Source organism: Trachurus trachurus, assembly GCF_905171665.1.
Source record: "Trachurus trachurus genome assembly, chromosome: 18".
NCBI classification, from domain to species: Eukaryota; Metazoa; Chordata; class Actinopteri; order Carangiformes; family Carangidae; genus Trachurus; species Trachurus trachurus.
In genome coordinates this window covers 27647674-27669294 of record NC_139909.1, presented here as the reverse complement: position 1 = coordinate 27669294, position 21621 = coordinate 27647674, and the positions used below count along the sequence as shown (strand labels likewise).

The 21621-nt window shown below is 44.1% G+C and overlaps 1 protein-coding gene across 1 annotated transcript in view; it reads right to left on the bottom strand.

Moving 5' to 3' along the window:
* Positions 1 to 4854: 4854 nt before the first annotated feature.
* adgra3 (adhesion G protein-coupled receptor A3) overlaps positions 4855 to 21621 on the bottom strand; it is a 33738-nt gene continuing 16971 nt past the window's right edge. The window contains exons 4-19 of the mRNA XM_083993474.1: positions 18726 to 18797; positions 18563 to 18634; positions 18135 to 18295; positions 17306 to 17519; positions 16733 to 16897; positions 15969 to 16170; positions 15687 to 15836; positions 15002 to 15160; positions 14756 to 14905; positions 12599 to 12806; positions 12212 to 12420; positions 10940 to 11064; positions 10468 to 10591; positions 9721 to 9866; positions 7381 to 7476; positions 4855 to 6677 (exon numbers count right to left, since the gene is read on the bottom strand). Of these exons, the coding sequence (XP_083849600.1) occupies positions 5159 to 6677; positions 7381 to 7476; positions 9721 to 9866; positions 10468 to 10591; positions 10940 to 11064; positions 12212 to 12420; positions 12599 to 12806; positions 14756 to 14905; positions 15002 to 15160; positions 15687 to 15836; positions 15969 to 16170; positions 16733 to 16897; positions 17306 to 17519; positions 18135 to 18295; positions 18563 to 18634; positions 18726 to 18797 (3772 nt within the window). The 3' untranslated portion in view covers positions 4855 to 5158. The remainder of the gene's footprint in view (positions 6678 to 7380; positions 7477 to 9720; positions 9867 to 10467; positions 10592 to 10939; positions 11065 to 12211; positions 12421 to 12598; positions 12807 to 14755; positions 14906 to 15001; positions 15161 to 15686; positions 15837 to 15968; positions 16171 to 16732; positions 16898 to 17305; positions 17520 to 18134; positions 18296 to 18562; positions 18635 to 18725; positions 18798 to 21621) is intronic.

Sequence of the window (21621 nt, the reverse complement as noted above, 5' to 3'; positions counted from 1 at the left end):
GTTCACTTGTGTGTACTTGAAACCTCATTCCAACAGTGCACAGACAAGACAAATGCATTCCAATAGACAACCCTCAACTCCCGAGATATGTGTGTGTGTGTGTGTGTGTGTGTGTGTGTGTGTGTGTGTGTGTGTGTGTGTGTGTGTGTGTGTGTGTGTGTGTGTGTGTGTGTGTGTGTGTGTGTGTGTGTGTGTTGTGTTGTGTTTGAGAGAGGGCTACTGTCTGCGACTGTCACCGTGAACAATGACTGATACTGTTTTTGAGCACCTATAAATAACAGAGCACCTGGACTGAAAGGTGCAGCCAGAACCTGCCCAGACAGACTGGCATAGGTAGATGGATGACAATGTGAGGGCATTAATGAGAGCACAGGTCCGCCAGCACACGGGGGGATGAGTGCGCTGCAGATGGCTTGATGTCATTATTATGTGACATCAGTGTGAAAAAGGATGGAAAATAGCATTGGAAAGTGGTGGAACCTCATTTTTCCTAATAATTATAGGGAGGGAAAATTAAGTACAAGTGTTAAAAATAGCAACACATCTAAGTGTATTATATGTGGAAGTTAGTTTTTACTCTTTCAGACAATTAATAGATTATTCCACCATGTAATTGAAGTGCACGCTCATCTCAATTTAGGAAATCTATGTGATGGTGCCCAAGGCGCTGTGTTATAATTCCATCACTTTGATTCTTTCAAACATACAGCTTAAAACTGAACATGATATCTTCATCAAACACTTCTAGTTATAATACTTAATTCTTTGGCAGACCATATAAAAAAAGGAGTTAATCATAAGGTGAAAACTATATAGAGCAAATTACAGTGCAACCAATGACAGGCATATTCTTGATGTGCATAACCGTGAATTAAGATGGCACTTATGCTCCGCCAGGAACCTTAAAACACATGATGGGTTTGAGTGAAAGAAGACAAAAAGGTAACACATTCATCTAATGCAGACTCAGGACTGAGTGTCACCAAGCCACAACAACAAGAACACATTCATGTAATGTTACTGAGGACGGCAACACGCTCTAATTCTATCTGGTTTTGTGTTTGAGATGTCTGTGAAATGTATGACCCGAGTGCAGTTGAGAGAAAATAAAAGAGAAGTACAGGGGAAAAGGCTGAAGTCAGAGAGCATTTGATAATCCATATTAAAGACACGGCCCCAGAACAAGGCTTTGATGTGGCCATCAGCTTTGACCCTGAGAATGTGAAGTGAAAAATTCAAACTTGGATCCAAAAATCTGTGAAGTGTTGGACCCTTGAAAACACCAACTGACGGCCGAGTTGACACTTTGAAACCTCCTATTCTCTTTCTCTAAAATGTGGGCATTTCGGATGCTTTTCACTTTCACTTAAAAACACAAACACATAAATGCTTTTCAGCACCATCAGCATTGCAAAAAGCTCATTTGCACACAGCCTCATGCTTTATAGGCTCGAAGCAGCAAGAATGTGACTCAACCATTCTGGAGAAAATTATACTCAAATATCATATTCATCAAGTATGAACATTTTCTGGTGAAAAAAAAATTTGCAATTAATATTAATGTCAGCATTGCCTTGTAAAATGAAGGGCAATTGTCAGTTGTGCCTTCATGAGCGTGAAGCATGTCTCAGAAAGAATCTTGTGCAGGATTATGTAACTGTTTGCTGAATTTATAAGTGTATAAATGCAAACATTTAAAAAAAAGCCCTGACTTGACACAACGTGCATGCTAATGTGAATTTTTATTTGAATAAAGTCCATATAAACTACATAACTTACTTCACCCATTATCTCTGCAGACAGCTGCTTGACAGTGACAGCGATCATCACAAAACCCTGGATGCTAATTATGCTTTCATCTATATGTCAGGCCTGGGAGGGGTTTTTGGGGGTGGGGGAGGGGTAGGGATGGTGATTAGCACACTTGCAGGTAAAAAAGTATTTTTTGGTTCCCCTGGACAGCCAGAGAGCCACCTAATTACAATCAGCGCAGTCAGATGGCTTCACTTTCTCCAAAGCATCAATCTTCATTCCAGTGGCAAGTTTCCACAACAGAGCCAGATGCTTCCTCCAGGCGCCACAACCAGTGATTGGAAAATGTAAACAACACGTCAGATGTGTGATGTCGGTCGTCGCTGGGCCTCCTGGTGGGGAATCGTGCTCGAGATATGCGCCACAGAGCACGCAGAGTGGCATCGCGGAGGGATCATCGCTGTGTCTGAAAATAGACCTTTATCAGCAGCCGATGCTTTAGGTGCTTCAATATGACTCTCCTCATCTCTGACTTATTATTTCTGAGATATGTGATCTGACCTCAAGACACCTGAGTGAGACTAAGAAAAGATCTAAATGACTTAATTTGTTTTATCTTAATTTATTATCGATTTCTGCCCAAGGTGTCCCTGTGATCTTAGAGCACTGATACTATCAGTTTATTTGCCTTGATGAGCTTTTTTTTTTTCCTCCTCCACTCTCACAGCACAAACATCTTCCGATTGCCATCCCTGCCTCCGCTGACAACCTCAGATGAACTTTATAACAGATGGCAGCGCTGAAGAACCTTGGCGATTATTTGAAGATCACTCTTTCATGCCTCAAGGGAATCGGAGGAGGCTGCCACTAATCAAGGCATAACTGCTCTCTACATAATTCAAAAGTCTTATTATAATTTGTCACATCCAAGACGGCTTGGCAATATATCTTTGCCTGAGTGAAATATGCGTTTTATTAATATGCCATTAATGAAAAATTAGAGCGTTTTGGAGTCTGTGCTGTCTGTGACTGGGATGATCGGAGGGCGACAAGAACTGATCAAATTTGAAGTGTTGAGTGTTTCAGTGTAACCTTCAAGGTGGTGCGTTCATGGCACGCTGTAAAGATGTCATCACTTACACCAGGCTGTTCTTATCTTATTCAGTAAAGCACTAAACCACTTCCTAAATGTGGACCCATTTCATTTTCTATCAGGATGTTTCCATTCAGGGCCGGCTCTACGCAGGGGCACTGCCCCTCAAATAAATGTCTTGCCCCCTCAAATCCAAATTTTAGAAGTTGAGAAAGCACATTTTAATATACTCAAAAAATGTGTATATTACAAGTTGACAAAATTATCTGCAGTAGCACAAAAATCCACCTACTGACTACCTTTCAGTTTTGTAAATCTTGACCATAGTATACCCCCCCCCCCCCCCCACCCCCTTCTCAGAGTACACCAGAATGCTTCACTCACATTTTAAAATCACAAAAATTCCCCCCTACAGGGGTTTAGAATACTCACCTTTTTCACCCCCTCTGGGTTTGCAGTGCATCTTCATGCACCCCTAACCCCCCATATAATGTGGCTCTTTGCATTGCAACAGTAACAACAGTAATTTGGGCTCTAAGACCCTGGTTGGCCCCCCTGGCCCCTAGTTGGACAGGTCTGAAGGTAGAGGCCTGACAAAGTGCAATCTGCTTCTCCAGGTTGGGGTTGACCACAACCCAATTCAATAAAATTACTATAAGCATGGAGAAAAAAAGTGCTGGAGCATGATGTGTTCACATGATGCCCCCTTCACATTTCTGACTGCCCCCTCATATATGCCTGCCTAGAACCGGCCCTGTTTCCATTGATCATTTTCATTTGATGTTTTAGTAAATCTAATTTAACTTATAGCTCTACTTTTCAGAGATGCTAAGAATAGCCATCAAAAGCCCCACAGTTCCTGCTTTTTTGTCATCACACCTTCTTCACTCTCTTACCTGACTACAGTAGATGGAGCTGTAACATCTACACATGGTTCAAAGTGCTGCAGCCCGTCTCCCTACAGAGACAAAGGACAGTGAGTACTGCAGTGTCTGTCTCCCCTCCGCTCCGTCGGCCACCGGTGGAGTTCAGAACAGAGCTCAACAAGGTGAACTCACTGGATTTGCTGCAGTTACACCAAAACTTTGTCCGACTTTACCTCAGCTGTTACATCATCCAAGACATATGGCATCTTTCAAAACTTACCAAGACCCATTTACATTCACTGTCACTCATTTTCCTTCACTATTAGGTTTGCATCATTGTGTTTGCTTACTGCCTGATATAATATTCTCTGTGATGAGAGGTGGGTTGTACTGTTTGATGCCTTTTAAGTGTGAAGCCCTTTGTGCTGTTTTGTTTTGAGAGGTGTGACATAAATAAATCTTTACTTACTCACAATGTCAGACTAGAACTGTCTGTGGCTGTTGGCACCAACCACAAAGTAAGATACATGGCATTCACTCAGCAAAAAGTGATACTAATCCATCTCCAGAGTACTCGGCAGTCAAATCATACTTTGTCTGTTATATTCTCTCTCTCCCCAACAGCGATGTCAAGCTGTGAGTGGGACTCCAGTTCCAGCTGTCGGCTGTAGAGCAGACGGAACGGAACGAGGTAGAGGAGGAAGGAGATACACTCCTCTCATTATCCTTTCTTCTCATGACAGCTTCACTTGCCCTGTGAGTCAGCTGTCAATCACCAGCCTGGGCATCAAGTCAGCGGGAGCCCAGAATATACAGTGCACTCATCAAATCTGCCAGCAGGCAGCGAGAAAACACCTACAGAGCCCAAAGCCACAGTCAGTTGCAATTAAAGTGCTGCTCCGCTGTGGAGAAAGGAACCCGAGGCCACCTGAAGGTCAGTGAAAAACCCAATTACCAGCTTGTCATATATTGTCAGCAAGAATAATTCTTGGAAACACAACAGCTCTGACTCACCTTTGCACTGGCTGCAGAGACCCAAGAGAAGAGACTGTGGGTGTTATCACAAGAATAAAAACTTTTAATTAGGTAAATGGAACTTTTGTTTTATTATTGTTGGGACAAACTAGAAAACTGGGAGGGGGGAGAAGCCCCAAGGTAAGGGTATGTACAGGGCCACAGCTCAGACCATGCAGTTTCATTTACAGAACTCTCAAATGGAATAAAAGAGTTGGACTAAAAGTTATAAAAATAGACCATTTACAAAAACATATCTACAAAGACAATTCAGTGGCAAAAAAATGTGGCTAGTTATTTTCCAATAATTATTTTCAAAGGAATCTTTTTCCAAGAAAGAAATGTACAATCAAAAAAAAAAAAAAAAAAAAAAGACATTTCACAGTTTAAAGACATGAGGCATATGATGCAGTCTTTGGGACGGAAACTGTCGCTACACAGTAGTTTCATGTTTCCACAAGCCGGTCTTTATACTGACTGCACTCTCCGTGCTGATTAAAGGCACAGCCTGCCCGTTCTCTTTGAGTGTGCCGCCGTTTTGAGTGTCAAGGTTGAGCCCATATGACTTAGGTTGGCTCTCTAGTTCTGTGCTGCCGGGCGGCTGGACAGGAACAGGGCCGGACTCTTTACCTGAGCCTGACGCTGCGGTGGCAGGGACTCGCTCCGGCTCTACAGTCACCAGCTTCCCGTTCCCTAAGGTGCCGCCACCACCACCGCCTCCTCCGCCTCCTCCGCCTCCTCCGCCTCCTCCGCCTCCTCCGCCTCCTCCGCCTCCTCCTTTGTCAGCGTGGCGGGGGCGGCGCGGCAGGCTGGCGCTGTCACTGCTGTCCTGCTGCAGCTGGCTCTGATGCCGCTCCCTGTAGGCCATGTAGGCCGCCCGCCGGCTGTTCCGCGCCGCCAAGTCGTAATGGTGGTGGCGCCTGTGGGGGGCGCCCTGCACACTGCCCTCCACGCTGGTGGGCACGTCGTAGGCGTACTCCCGCAGCACGGTCAGACGGCTGGCCCGGTGCGCTCGCGCTCTGTTTTTGTGATGCCTGCTGGCCTGTCCGTTCGGGGCGGCCGTCGGGTTGTTGATGTTGTTCATTGGGCGGAACTGCACCTCCACCGGTGCTACGTGCATTTTAATTTCATTGTCTAGTGAATGCTCAGTCAGGCTGTTGTCCAGAACGGCCGCGCCGTTGGCCGTCGCCGGCGCCGACGGGGTCTTGCACTGAGCGGCCTCTGCGTGCAGATTGGTTAGCTTGCTGCCGTGGGTGGAGTTGCGCACGCTCGGGGCGCTCTTGTTTGTGTAAGAAGAGTCCACGCTGCTGTGGTCACACTTTGTTGACTCCCCATCTGCCTTATTAGCGGATCCTGCTGTGGATGTTACCGCCACGTCTGGCTGAGGCAGAAGGACGTCCTCCTGTGCCGAGTAGGCTCGCCTCCCAGAACAACAAGCCTGGGACCAATAGCGTCTCATATCCTGTCTGTTGACACAGTGATGCGCCACCATGAAGGCCCCCAGCGCCAGCGCGGCCACCCCGAACAGGCAGGTGAAAGCCAGGTCGTAGGGGTGATCTTGCGATACGGCCATGGCGCCAAACACCCAGAGGGCTGCGTACAGCCCCAATGCCCCCGCCGCGCCCATCAGCTGGGCGGAGAACGTGTGCTCGTTCTCCAGGGCCGACAGGGGCAGCGCGTGGGGGGCCGACATTAAGGAGGACGAGGCCTCGTGAGGCTGCAGCTGCAGGGTGAAGGGATGGCAGTGGCTGCGGGGACCATCTGGCCCGGCCTCGGCGCCGGCTGAGGCCAGATGCTGCTGCTCCTCGCTCGGCTCCTTGAGCTCGTAACGGCGCTCGGGGTGGCGCCGCAACTGGAGCAGGATGCTGAGGAAGTACATGCAGTCCACGAAGATGATGAATCCAACTGGGCCGTAAAAAGCCCCGATGCTGGGCTCCCACGCCATCCAGCAACTGGGACGAGATAGAGAGGAACAATCAGGCTTCACATACAGTCGGAAAACAGATTATACCAAAATCCTTATTTAGTAGTAACTTGGAATTCTATTGCATATTTAAATAGATAAAATGTCAACAGTTCTCATTAAAGCAATACTTCTTCTCCTCATCCTAATCCGTCGCCATCATTATTTTACTTTACAAACTTGAAACGACTCTGAAAAACTTTGGCGTCTAGTTTGTACAGTAGCTGTCCCATTGCATTTAATAACACAGGCTGGATTCGTCTTGCTTGCGAGAAATTAATTAAACTCCAAAGACTTGAGACAGATACGGGTCCAGATTTCTCAATTAGTCAGCCACATTGCACAATCTAAACAGCTGCCACTGTAGAGGGGGTGGGGTGGGGGCGCTTGCTCTAAACTGGCAGCAGTTGCTTGTTGCTTGGATGCACATACCATTAATAGGCCTCCATAATCAGAACTTCAGGGAATAAACTTTTCCTACCCTCATAAAAAATATCCATTATTTACTAAAGCAACACAGTCTGGCCGATCACTAAACCGATCCTCCCTGAGGGCACTATGTAAAGGATCTCATGGGCTCGGATGCTTCCTTATTAAATGCTATTGTCCTGACAAAATGACACAGCATTTCCAGCGGCGCAGCGTGAGCAAGAGGAGATTTAATTGCGTTCCTATACGGGGGGCCGACTTACTACGCCGCATTGGTCCTGCTTCCGTAGTTTTTGATGTTAGCTGCTGCAGTGATCCCACAGACGATGATGGGTATCCCTCCGCCGATTAAATAGAACCTGTCAGGGGAAAAAAAAAGCACAGAGAAGTGGTTGTGCTTTAGTCTTTCTGTTCTGCAGGGTAACAAGTGAGTGCAGACTGGACACAGAGGTCCAATGGTGTTTGAGGCCCTAACACTGACACCATGTGGCTGTTGCGCCAACACACACACACACACACACGGCTGCTCGTAAGATTACAAATGTGGTCTGCTCTGTCCTACTTGCTGGTAAAAATAAAGATAGGTGTCTCGTATGTGGAGAAAGTGGATCACACACCTCCTGATTATGTCAAAAGCATCTCAATTCTTTTTTAGGAGGAGAGGTGCAGTGTGCTGTAAGGTGGCATTACAAATGGTGGGACATGCTGGAGTCAGACAGCTTTAATTAAACTAACCTACAGCAGGATATATAATAATGTATAATTACAGTGTAAATTCAGTTCTGCTGTTGGGTTTGTTCACTTGATGGAGGTGTAAAATAGAACAAGTCATATACAAAAACAAGTGAAGACTAACATAGCTGTAATTAACAACACTAGATCCAAGGCAAATGTAGTTAAAGGGATAGTTCAACATTTTGGAAAATTGGCCCATTGCCATAATCCCTATAGTTTTAGGAGTAGGTTCGTTACCTTTAATTGTTGGTGCAAGCTATTTTTAGAACAGCGGAGCAGAGCGGCAGGCTGCTTAGAGCTACGCTACGGAGGCTAATGGGATTTCTTGGTTTCCCTCATCAAACTCATCAAATACACAATCCAACAACTCCAAAACGCTTTCTTGGACAAGTTGTGACCTGCACATTCACCACGCTATGAGATAATAATGGAACGTTATGAAACTGAGCCGTTTGAGGTAAATACAGAGTCTGCTTGCTGAAAAACTGTCCCTGAAGGCAACTCGCATCAGCGGTTTTGCATGACTTTCCCTCTAAAAACAACTCTGTCTGTTAACGTTCCGTTTTCGTCTCATAGCGTGGTGAATGTGAAGGTCACAACTTGTCTATCAGAGCGTTTTGGAGTTGTTGGATTGTGTATTTGATAGGGGTGCACCGATTATTCGGTAACCGAATATATTCGGCCGAATATTGCAAAAAAAGCAACATTCGGCCTTCGGTGGAATGAGCGCAAAGCAAGGCCGAATATTAAAAAAAAAAAAAAAAAGTCTGATAAATACGCGATCGCGCGACGATGGAAACGGCAGCTTAAACCCAATGGAGCTTTATTAGTAGGTGACTCCTACTGCTGGAAAAACAACAGCAACAAGAGCAGTGGGGGGAAAGCTGCACAGCGACCACGCGCACTGTTGCACGTCGCTCCAAGAGCCCGGTGCCGGTGCGTCCTGTCTGCAGCGGAGACACGGCCACTGAGAGGACTGAGTGATGAGGGGACCGTTCCTGTAGGAACGCGCCTTTTAATTAATCATTTAAAAACCAAACAACAACATGCTGAGTAGGCTACGAAAGGGAGAGACGGCTGCAGCAGTTAAAACCAAAGTTCCTCGTCCCAGCAGCATGTCGCCAACTCCGTCCGTGGCCGACGTCTTTTAAAACAGAGTTTCCCAACCTTGGGGTCGGGACCCTATGTGGGGTCGCCTGAAATTCAAATGAGGTCGCCTGAAATGTCTAGCAGCCTAATTGATGAATTAAAAAAAAATCTGACCAAGAAAGGTTAGGAACCACTGTTTTAAAAGACACTTGGGTTTTTTTGATGAGCAACGGCAACTGGAATATTCAAAAACTGTCAGAATAGTCAATAAACATTTACTTTCTTTGAAAATTAAGTTAAAAAAAACATTTTATTTAAAAACTTTATAACCACTTTCAGTATTCGGTATTATTCGGTTATTCGGCCAAGCGTTTTGATTTTATTCGGTATTCGGCTTCGGCCAAAAAAATGCCATTCGGTGCACCCCTAGTATTTGATGAGTTTGATGAGGGAAACCAAGAAATGAGCCTCTGTAGCGTAGCTCTGAGCAGCCTGCCGCTCCGCCTTTCTAAAAATAGCTTGCACCGACAATTAAAGGTGACCAACCTATTGCTATGACTATAGGGATTATGGCAATGGGCCAATTTGCCAAAATGTTGAACTATCCCTTTAATATGGGAACACTACAAACAGTTTACGTTTATTGATGTTTTACATGGGGTCGGAGCAGCACAGTTGAGTTTTTAGAAACCAGTCATCAGTTGAAAGTGTTACAAACATAACAGTAGTTTTGTTTCCACCGACCTCTCTGTTGGATTTTAAGAGTGGTGATGTCATACCTCAACATAGGCCGTGGTGGCGGCGGAGGCTCGTCCAGCTCTTCGTAGCGCTTGGCCTTGCGCGTCACCTGCTTGTAGATGTTTCGCGCCGTCACGCCCACCCACAGAGCTGTAGCCAGGGTAGAGTAGTGCAGCAGGATGCCCACCTAGAAGAGATTGCACCATTATGTGGGTGACATTTACTGAAGTAAATGAAATGTAATCTTGATCCTCTGTAAGAATGATTAAATGCTCCTGTTGTGTTTTATGGTTTCACCAGTTAAAATAAAAATGCTGGAATGCAGTAGATAGGAGGGATTTTAAATGGCATTATGATCCTTAAGCAATTTCTGACCGAGAATGTCATCATCAGTCTGAGCTGAAAAATCACATTATAAGATATTGCTTCATGCCAGAGGGGATTAAATAAATAAACAAAAAGTTCTCTGCAAAAAAAAAAAAAAAATCATTCAGGTACTTTGTGGAATGAAAAATGAATGTGTCTCAATGCACCACACACCATGAGGGGGGGTGCAGGATTGCCTCCAGCCATGGAAATGATCTACTGTATCTTTCTGTGTATCTTTTACTGTGCTTCCGCCAGTTTTATGAGTGGAACGAACTTCGCCACAGGCAACGTTTTCAACTTTTTTCCCTTGAAAACATCCGAAGCACTTGTTCATTTTTTGACTGCTGACGATTAAGTCTGGAAGGGGGAGGACACACACAGCCCGGGATGCTGGGTGTGTGCGGGTGGTGTATACTCACTGCTTGGCAGACGCTTGCGTAGCGTATCTGATTGATGCCCCCAACGAAGACCCCACAGGTGAGGGAGATGTGGAAGCAGAGGTTGACCAACATGTGCCAAAACTTGCGGCTCACACAGACAGACCTGAAAGTTGAGGACATACAATACATCCAGGATTAACACAGACAGGTTTTGGTTCTGTGTATCCAGATGTTACAGTATCACAATTTTCTTCATATAATCACAGTCTTTCTGTTATATCATTATTATGAATCTTGTAAAATCCAAATATTTTAAAGCTGTTTTCAGTTATAAATCTGATTAGAGATGTTTGCTTAAATTCTAAACAACATTATATCCTACTTACATTAATATTTGGAACTAAACAAAGAGTAAAAAGGGGGGTTTGTAAGATAATAATAATAATCCTACTTATAGGTGAATATGCATACCCAGCAAAACATAAATACAACAGCAGGTGAAGGGTCTTACCTGTGATGGTAGATGTAGCTAATAATGATGGTGAGCAGACAGAGGAGGAGTATTATAGTAGTGGCGTAGATGACTGGGTGCAGGGGCTGGATACTGGGAGAAAAATACTCAATGCTGCTGAGGTCCTGCAAGGGAGATGAGGAGAAGTCCACGGGTTATGTAATATCATTGAACATCGATATACGTCAAAACCTATGAATTATACTGATTATAGACACTACAAAGTGCCAGGAGCAAGGCAACCAACACTTTCATTGACAGTTTAATGGATGCTGGGAGGGTGGATAAGTGAAGGTGGCAGCTGATTATTTTCAGAGCCCTTTAAGTACTACATATATAAAAAAAAATGTCAAAAAGGAGTATAAGCTGTTATCAAGATTTACATTTATAAAGGCCACCCTCACTGCTGCTTTGCCACTTCCCAACATTCTAGTAAACACATGACAATAAGGAGCAGTGATGGGAATAACAGCGTAACAAAATAACGTGTTGGTTAGTTCCAGAGAAATGGGGGGTGAGGGTTATGGTTGGGGCAAGTCCAAGTAAGTAAGTAACGCAATAGTCACTTTTCCTGGTGATAATTAGTTACTTTAAAGGGATAGTAGCATTTTTTTAAAGTGGGGTTGTATGATCTACAAATAGCCCCTAAGTACTTTAATTGCAGTAGAAGACTCTCTGCACTCCTCCCGTTAGCAACGCCAGCCCATAGCCCTGCCCAGAGATTTACAACATACAGTGTTGTGAACAGACCCAAAGAAATGGCCTATTTTCGCCCTTCAAAGTGCAGGAAAAAGACAGTTTTTATTTGGACCTAAACAACTCACCCTCAGCCCAGGGTTAGCACCCGCCGACCAGCAGTTGGTTTCGGTCCAAATAAAAACTGTGTTTTTCCTGCACTTTGAAGGGCTGGAAAAAATTATATTATAGCAAACAATGGAACTGTGTTTTTTTTTTCCAGGTAAAACCTCTTTTAGGCCACGAAAATAGGCCGTTTCTTTGGGTCTGTTCACAACACTGTATGTTGTAAATCTCTGGGCAGGGCTATGGGCTGGCGTTGCTAACGGGAGGAGTGCAGAGAGTCTGCTACTGCAATTAAAGTACTTAGGGGCTATTTGTAGATCATACAACCCCACTTTAAAAAAATGCTACTATCCCTTTAATGATGTAGTAATTCAGTTACTAACTCAGTTACTTTTTGGGTAAAGTAACTAAAAACTATAAAGTAACGTGCCCAACACTGATATGGAGAATTGGTCCAATCAAATGTCCTACCATGAGGAGGCCATAGTTGCCGAGGGAGTTGCAGGATATAGTGGTGAAGTTGTCATGGTGACCCAGGATGCGGCAGCCGTCGCTCTGCCATCCTCCCTGACCCCCCACCAGACTGAGGTTCCAGCAGGCGGAGACAGCATCCGAGCCACGGGCAAACCGCCGCAGGGTGATGTTAACGGGCGTCCGCAGGACATGTAGGTTTATGCCGTCTGATCCACAACACACACACACACACGGATGTCAGAATAAACAATGTTAATTTAGCTGCAAGACTATTTGGTTCCTCTCATGCTGTCAAGTTTTGGCTGCTTCATGTGAATATTTCCAGATTTAGACTGTCTCAAGAAAATGAAACATTTATGACGATTCCAAAACATTATGACTCACCTATCTTGGCCATGATGACGGGGGTGGCCACACTCCTCCTCTTCCCCCCATCAGCCAGTTGGGAGGAGTTGCCAGTGGAGGGGAAAAACTTGCCATTGCGGAAGCCCAGTAGGTGGAGCTTGTAGACTGTGTCCTCTGGCTGCCCAGAGACTGCAGGCTGGGTAAAGAGAGACTGAGGAAGCTGCAGGGAGGCCTCTACGATGGTGCTCTGCAAAGTGAAACCAAACATATTAGTTTGTATCATCAGAGTTTTGTCATTTCTTCTCAGGGGTTCGGGTGTTTTGTAATGTTGAGCAACTGAGATTTTGTTTATTCAAAACAAATCCAAACCCCACACTTAATGTTGTGAACAAGTAGTGATTATCTCTGGCAGCAGCTGACCTTGCTGGAGAAGGAGCTGATGGCTGAGCTCTTTTAAAGAACTTTAAATCTTAATCTTTGATTTGCACTGCAAGTCATCTTAATTGTTTTAAAGCAGAAGTAAGTGGAATGTTTGTGTTAATATAAGTCTTAAATAGTTCTATCTTCCGACAGCAATCACTTCTATAGAGTGTTTGGTCTGAAACACAGGTCTGTCAGTCACTCTGCTCTGCTGTAAGCCGAGGAGAAAACTTTCCTTGTATCCTACAACTAGTGTTGTCACGATACCAACATTTTGGTACCGGTATCGGTACCAACATGTTTTTCGATACTTTTCGGTACTTTTCGGTACTTTTCCACATAAAAAGAGAACACAAAAAATGTCATTATTGGCTTTATTTTAATAGAAAAAGTTTGGACCATAAAACAGGAAATCAGTAAACAGTTACTGCTGCTGCAGGATTAACATTCCATCTATATTAATCTGAACTCTTCCTAAATTAAAAAATGTCTGTTTAAAAATGAACATCAACTTGTTTTCTTTGCATTATTTGAGGTCTGAAAACACTGCATCTTTTTTGTTATTTTGACCAGTTGTAATTTTTGGGAGAAATTGTTATCAGTAGTTTATAGAATGAAACACAAACGTTCATGTTACTCAAACACACACACACCTATTGTTTCCCATATGTAGACCAAATTGATTCTGTTCCCCCCACCCCCATCAACGCAATATCGTTCCGTTAATTCATCTCTGCGTAGCGCTGCTTCGCCGTGCTCACTCACTCACAGAGAGAGAGAGAGAGAGACAGAGAGAGCATGCAGCCAGTGGTGATCCGCGGTAAAAACAAAACTTATTAACGAGGCTGTGGCGGCCGTCTCTCTCTCGTGCGCGGCGCACACACACAGACACACACACAAACACAGGCACATGGACAGGTGGCGCTGTAACGGTAATGATAAAAAGCACCTTGCTTCGTTTGTGACTCGCTCTCTCGCTCCTCGCGGCTCAAATTACAATGCGGCGACTTCGCGGCGACGTCACCGCTGCTGGCGGCGCAGAATGAAAGTACCGGTCCCATCTAAGCGCAGTATGGTACCGTTTTAAATGCGTTAGTACCCCGGTACCAATCTAGTACCGGTATACCGTGCAACCCTACCTACAACCTTTATCCAATGAGGAGAGAGAACGGCATAAAGGGGCGGTCCTCTCTGTGTGTGCAGCCAAGGGATGCGTGTGAATGTGGTGACGTAGGGACGAGGGCGGGGACTGCTAACTCCATCCACTGACAGGAAGTTAGCCAAAACCACCGGATCACTTACTTCTGCTTTAATACAAATCAATGTTTCATGCTGCAAACTCATATTTTATGCACTATATTTATTTTTATTTAATTTTCTCTATTTTTCTTGTACTTTCTTTTATTAATTTTTCTTGCTTTTAATTGTGTTTAATGTTTAAAACTTTTACAATTTTATCTTAACTTTTAAAAATGTTATGTTTTCTATGTTATTGTTTCCGTTTACACTTCTTACAGTTGAATGTTTTGTTTTTATGTATGTATTTATGCACACTGGGTTGCCCCTTGGTATGAAATGCGCTATATAAATAAAGCTGCCTTGCCGTGCCTATTTTCAGAGTTTTGTCATTTCTTCTCAGGGGTTCGGTGTTGTAATGTTAAGCAACTGAGATTTGGTTTTATGTACTAACATAACAAAATCAAATCCAAACCCCACACTTAATGTTGCCCTAACGACAGAGTGAACAAATAGTGATTATCTCTGGCAGCAGCCGACCTTGTGAAGGATGCTGGAGAAGGAGCTGGTGGTGTTGCATTTGAAGGTGAGCTGGCGGTCCTGGCTGGGCCTCTGGAACAACATGCAGGTCATGCCGTTCCAGTCGCTGGCCCGGACAGTGTGGGCCTCCAGGGCCACGTTGGGGGACGTCTGGAAGGCAACGGTTACAGCAAAATATGATGTAAAATCCTCATGAAACAAAAATATGTAACTTTAAGGTGACGGACTATGGTTAACAGGACAAACCAGGGAGAAGGCTTGTGCTGTTGCCAGGCGGTAGACGGCGATCTTCTGGAGGCAGCCGATGATGCGGGAGCAGGCCGTGGCTTCCCGCTGAGCCATCCACAGCACCCTCTCGTCAGCCAGCATCAAGTTGCTCACCACGCTCACCATCACCTCGCCGAGCTGTGGAAAAACACAGACATATGTTAAAAAAAAAATGCAAATATTGACTCAGCAGCAAAACAATTTGACATACTCCAAATGATTTAAGTGGGAACATGAGAAATGTGACTGTTCTCTACCAGCATCTTGTTTGTATCAAGCAGCACTAAATACATGCTTGAGGGAGATGCCTGACATGGCCCCTTGTTGTAGTTAAATGACTATTGGAAACACATTTCAAGCATGGTGTCATCCGGCTAGCCTTTAATATGCTTCATAATCCCATTTGTGCTTTCCCACAGCATTTACAACATGGAACTCGACAACAAGAAACTCCTTTTCCTTTGATTTGTTTGAGTGCGTCGGCCTACAGCTGTGCCTAAAGTCATGATGAGACATCCTCTCTCATTAAACAACATGTCAACAAACAGCTGTTGAGCATTAATCTGTTTGTCCTTGGACGGGGTAATACGCCGAATAAGCACGTCATGATCTGCCTTCGACGTGGGCCTTGTTCTGTCACTTGTGTTTTTACTGCAGTGCTCACCTCTTTACACTTCTCCACAAACTTGCTAAACTTCTCGATCATCTCCGCCACGAAGATGATGTCCATCTTGTCGGAGAAGTTGGCAGCGTCGACGGTGTAGACCAACAGGCGCCGAGCCATGGGGACCACACTGCTCTCGTTTAAAGGCATCTACAGCAGGGAGATGTGGAGAAAAATAAGAGTGAAATCAGGAGTAAAGGAAACTCTCATAGAGAAGGTAAAAGAGATATAATAATACATTTTCGGGTCAGGAAATGACAGACCGAGCAGCCAGATACAGACCTGGTTGATGACAAAGAGAAATCTGGTGACATCTTTCTGGAACTGGCAGCGGGAGTAGTCGTCCTCCGCCCACAGCCCGTCTCGGTCACAGAGGCGCCACGCCCGCTGCTCTTCACCGGAGCTCCCCGAGTAGCTTCCTGCGCTTGACGGCAGTCTGTTGCACGGGAGGAAGGCTTTGATGCCTGCCAGGGTGCGTGGCCACCTGAAAGGAGCCAATCAAATCAGTCTCGCCGTTCACATTCCTGATTAACTCAGTCATGAAATATTTTCATTTCTTTACGCAACGTGAGCCACAATGTTTGTAACATCACTCACAACACAGAAAATGTATTAACTATGGCTTAAATCATGAAGTCATATATATGTTTAACCACAAGAGGGGGCCACAGTGCTTGACATGACAGCAAGGAAACATGCAATGCTTTAATTATACTGTTTTATACCTGGCACTTTGAGAGAATGGATCCATCTACACACTTGTGTTCAATTTGGAAGATAACAGAGTCAAATGAACTAATTAAAAGCACATATTGTTCCTGACCAAACCTTTTGCTCAATAAGACATCTAGGCCAAATTGAAACAATGTGGAATGACTGAAGCTGTGGGTAGCCTGCTTGAAGTTCTTTAATTGCATAATGATTTGTGGTGGAGAAGTCAAAATCCAATCTGATGTGATATTCAGGCTCTTACATCAGAGAGGGTTACCTCAGTTCTCGGTGTTAATTGAGTAGCAGTGTCTGGCTTTGTGTGCGCGTACACTGACCTGAACTCTCCCTTGTTGTTGGAGATGCGTTCAGGCGCACAGTACTTGGCGGAACTCTCCAATACCACAATGTGGACAGTCCGGGTGGTGTTGCCCCTGCTTGTCCAGATGCGGCACTCCCAGTTCCCAGTGAAACCAGGCTGGATGTTGGAGATGGTCAACGCGCTGGAGAAACGAGAAGAGAACACTTGAGATGCTATGCACAACTTCCAGCCTGATGGTGGTTGAGATAAAGCTGGAAATGTTTTTTATTTTAAGTTTTTTCTATTTTATTACTATTATTCTTTATTATTATTATTTTTTTTTTTATCTGTTTGTATCACAAACTATTATTACTACTATAATATCACTATTATTATTATTAGCATCATTATTATTATTGTGAGTATTGTGTTACCAATTTCAGTATATGTGAGTGTACGCATATGTATAATTATTAAATAAAAAGATATAAAGCTGGAAAATAAAGTTGAAGATTTTCTTATGAAAATAAACAATGTTACAAACATGCCACTGCTTCAAGTCATTTCCCCATACAATGCCAGTGAGAGTTTGACATGAATATCATCATACCTGGCGATCAGGGAGCAGTTTTGCACCATGCGCTTTTCTATGAAGATGCCCTGGGCAGCGTCGGGCTTGACAATGCGGCCGTTCTGGTACCACAGCACCTGCATGTCCTCGGCCACGAAGGAGGCCTGGCACTGGAACGGCAGGCTGTCCCCCTGGAAGACCACCTGACGCTGGGACGGAGTGAGCTGGAAAGAGGGCAGCTCGAGAGGAGCATCTGTGGACGCCAGACGTCATTTAGAAAACAAGTCAGTCATTTCTTACAGAAAAGTCATTCATTTGTTCCATATTGCTCTCTAATCATTTTCAACCCAATTTATTCTGGATGCAATGCCACTTGGTTTCAGACGTGGCCCTTTCTGGACACACAGTGAAGCTTAAACAATGTCCTGAATCCTTAAGTGCTATTTGCCATTCATGTCAGGCCGCTGGCTCTTGCTAGATCTATGCAGTGTATTTCATAATTCCTCACTGTGTTGAGTGCCAAACTGATAAGACATGAGCAAGTACAAACAAAGGCAGCAGTGCAGGCCACAACCCTTCTCTTATCAGTCATGTCATTGCACAAACCCCTGGTCCCAAGACACCAGTCTAACTGATACCAAAACTGAGAAATTAAAGAGACAGTGCAAGATTTTGACATGGCAATCTGTGGAACTACTCAACATGAATTATTTCAACCTTTTACCGTCTGAGACTGGACAGAAGACATATTGGATAGAGTCACTAAAATGATGAATGAATCTGTTCCAGGGTGATATCTTCAAGCTGTGGTGAGACTATATATGCATGTGTGCATATGTATACTGTATCTGTGTGTGTGTGTCCCTACCACAGGTGAGGAGCTCGGGCCTGACGGAGGTCATGAGCTGACCCTGAAGAGACTGTGGATAGGAGCACTTGGTGTTCTTGACTGCGATGTTCTTGTCTTTGATCCAGCGCAGCAGCCACAGCAGGTTGCAGTCACACAGCAGGTAAGGTGTCTGAAACTCCCTGCGTGGATGGATGGAAACACACAGAGTTGAGCGATGGAGCACTAACAATTATCGAGTCACGTGGCAAAAAGCTATTGGCTTGATGGAAGACCATAATTATTCTGTCATATTTTATGACTTATTTTATGTTTATGACGTATTTTATGGCAATATAGTTTTTAATTGCATTATGGGTCCATGGTAGATGTGCAGACGTCACAATCACATTGAGGGCCTGCATGTGATTTTAGTAAACAGCAACTAAATGGCTCCTTATGATACTTACAGTAACTTCAGAGACACCAAACTGTCAAAGGTCCCCTGAGCCAACGAAGAGAACATGTTCCCTGACAGGTTTCTGCAAAAAATAAAAATCAATTAATGAAAAAAATAAAAGAAAGCCTATTGCAAAACAAAAAAAAAGATTTTGAAATATACTAATGACTTACAGTCTGATCAGACTGGTGAGGCCTTTGAAGATGTCTATGTTCAGACAGCCGATGCTGTTGTTGGATAAGTCTCTGAAAACACACAGAAAAAAAAGCTCTGGTTTTATTTCTTCCACATTTCAGAAACAACACAACATGGCAGCTTTAATGTGTAAAACACCAGCAATTAGCCAGTTACATTAAGTCAGGAAATGTTTAGATGTTGCGATAAGCCACATAAAATCACATCATATAAAGAGAAAAATGGAAACAATGTTTGTATTGCAGAGACATTTTTTTTCAGTCAAGTTCACCAGAAGCAGGTTGAGGCAAGGAGCCCAAATATTCAGCTGACAGGTTTACAATTTCAGAGGTGATTTTAGATCGTGTCTGTGTGGGCCTCGGGGGAGAGTTCCACATCAAAGGCCGACGAACACCCTGGGAGGTGATTAATCACCTGTGATCAACGTCAAACACGTCAAAAGTGTGTGTTTCTCCTCTGGATGTGACCTGACATGATGTCTCTGGCAAACATCAGATAAACGTGTCTGAGACTCCCGACGCCTGACAAAAGGACCTCACATGGAAAAGACCATCTACGCTGTGTGAATTACGCCCGGTGTGCAAACATGCTGTGAAAGGTCTGCAGCGAAAGAGCCATTCGCTGGAGGACCAGAGTCCAGCATCCTCTGATACAAAGCCCACGGGCAGAAAAAGTTTTGATCCCACAATAAGTTCATTTATTTAAAATTGTAAAAATGTTTTCACAGAGTCTCTTCTGACCTATAAATGTCATTCAAATGCAACAATCCACAAAAAGGGACCATCATTGGTTTAAATGCTAGCAGCTCAGTTAAACCAAATGAGCTGCAGACACTGCTCTATTTTAATAACCGCGAACCGAAGGGTTGGGTTAATAGCCAGTTTCATGTTGAACCCAGAAATAAGTTTGCCGAAAAAAACAAAAAAACAGCATAATATCTTTTATCTCCTTCCATCCTTTCCTAACTGCAGAGAAATGTACAAAACATTAAGGTAGTTATTATTACCCTAATGTTAAATATATGTATCCTAAACAGAAACCTCTTTTAATGTTAGTCTCTTTGATTGAAAGCAGAAGATTTTTTCGACACTTCGGGGCAGCAGATCAAGCTGGAAATACAACATTGACGTGCTCCAACCTTATTAAGTTGTTGTGGAGTACATGTCAGTGAACAGTTGCCCCGCTTACACACACCCAGCAGACATGGAGTCATATTGGCATTCAAGTGGAGTCCTGTCTCTGACAGCCCGGTGAGGGGATTCGATTCTGAATTCAATATCCTCTCTCCTTTCATCTTTGTTTTTGGTCTCCACCAACTCCTGAAGGAAATAACTGGGCTGCTAAATGTTTTCAAAAGGTAGTTGCTATCTTTGTCTGCCTGACGTTTTGTACTGGGCAGGTCACCAATGGTGGTTTTAGTGGAACTTTTTTTTTCTTTTCGCTGCAGCTGAAAACAAGGGTGATGAGGGCAGTGTGAGTGAAGCAAAACAACAAGGCCTTCCAACACAGTCAGACGATAATTACAATATCTTATAGTTAAAATACAGATTGATACAAAGCAACCAGTCATAGCGACTCACAAGGCACCTTGGAGGTTGCTCTGAAACACATATCCCTGTGTGAATGATCCAATCATTGAAAAAAAAGAAACAAGAGCTCTGAGAGAAGAGGCGGATCTTCACCTCAAACCAGCAGCTAAACTGTATCCTGGGGTGCTCGAGGAACGTGATACCGACACAAAGTTCTACCTGGAAAATCACTGTCAGGCATATGCTAACATCCAAGCATTTCTATAATTATTGGTGTCGCTCCTTAAGGTACCAGCTGGGGAATTTACTGTGTGAGGTTATTAGTTCCACTTGGAAGAGGAGAAAAAAGCCGCCTTTTGCAGGCTTGCCAATTTTAGTGAGCATTGTGTGTCAGGGGAAGGATAACACAGGAAGAGTGAACAGGGGATGGAGGGAGGGGAGGGAGGGGAAGGGGGTTCCCTAGCTAAAGGCATACTTTGCTTCTCACTTTATCGCCTGGATTCTAATACTAGACTTACAACCACATCCAGGGACTTAAGATATTGTTATTACTTTCATTCACTTTTACTGTGTTGAGAATCTTTATATATTTAAAACATTAAATTTGTTGGGTTTTTTTGTTGAACTCATTTCTCGACCGAAGTCTCCCACTTTCCATCTGATCTTCCTCGTCGCCTAATATTCCATACCAGAGACTAATCTCAAACACGTCTTTGAGCTGCAGGCATGTCGCAAATTAACAACACAGAGGGCCAGCTTTACTGCAGCGCTTCAGTTGTCGTGGATGATACGAGGAGCAAAAATAGCCCCAATGTGATTAGGCGCGAGCAGGGACTGTTCAGCTGTTGGCGGAATGCGGAGTAAAGAGGGCTGGGGCCCGAGGAATCCATACAGTGTGAGAGACTGGGGGTGTTTGTAATGTATTAGTACATCTCAAACTGGATGGAACTAGTGTGTGTGTGTACAGTGAGGTGAGGGAAATACTGGCCTCTCCCCTGAAGGTGTAACCAATAGTGCAACGAAAACCCAGAAAACTGGGACCAGGTGACTGCAGCTGGATCAGATGTCTTTTGTAAATGGGGCAAATGGGAGTTTTTTTCTGAAGACCTAGATTTAAGAATTTGCTGCATACACATGTTTATTATATTATATTATAATTTACCATTGAAATTAAAATGTTGAAAATTTAAAGGGATAGTTCAACATTTTGGCACATTTCCATAATCCCATAGTCATAGCAGTAGGTTCGTTAACTTTAATTGTCGGTGCAAGCTGTTTTTAGAACGGTGGAGCAGAGCCGCAAGCTGCTCAGAGCTACGCTATGGAGGCTCATGGGATTTCTTGG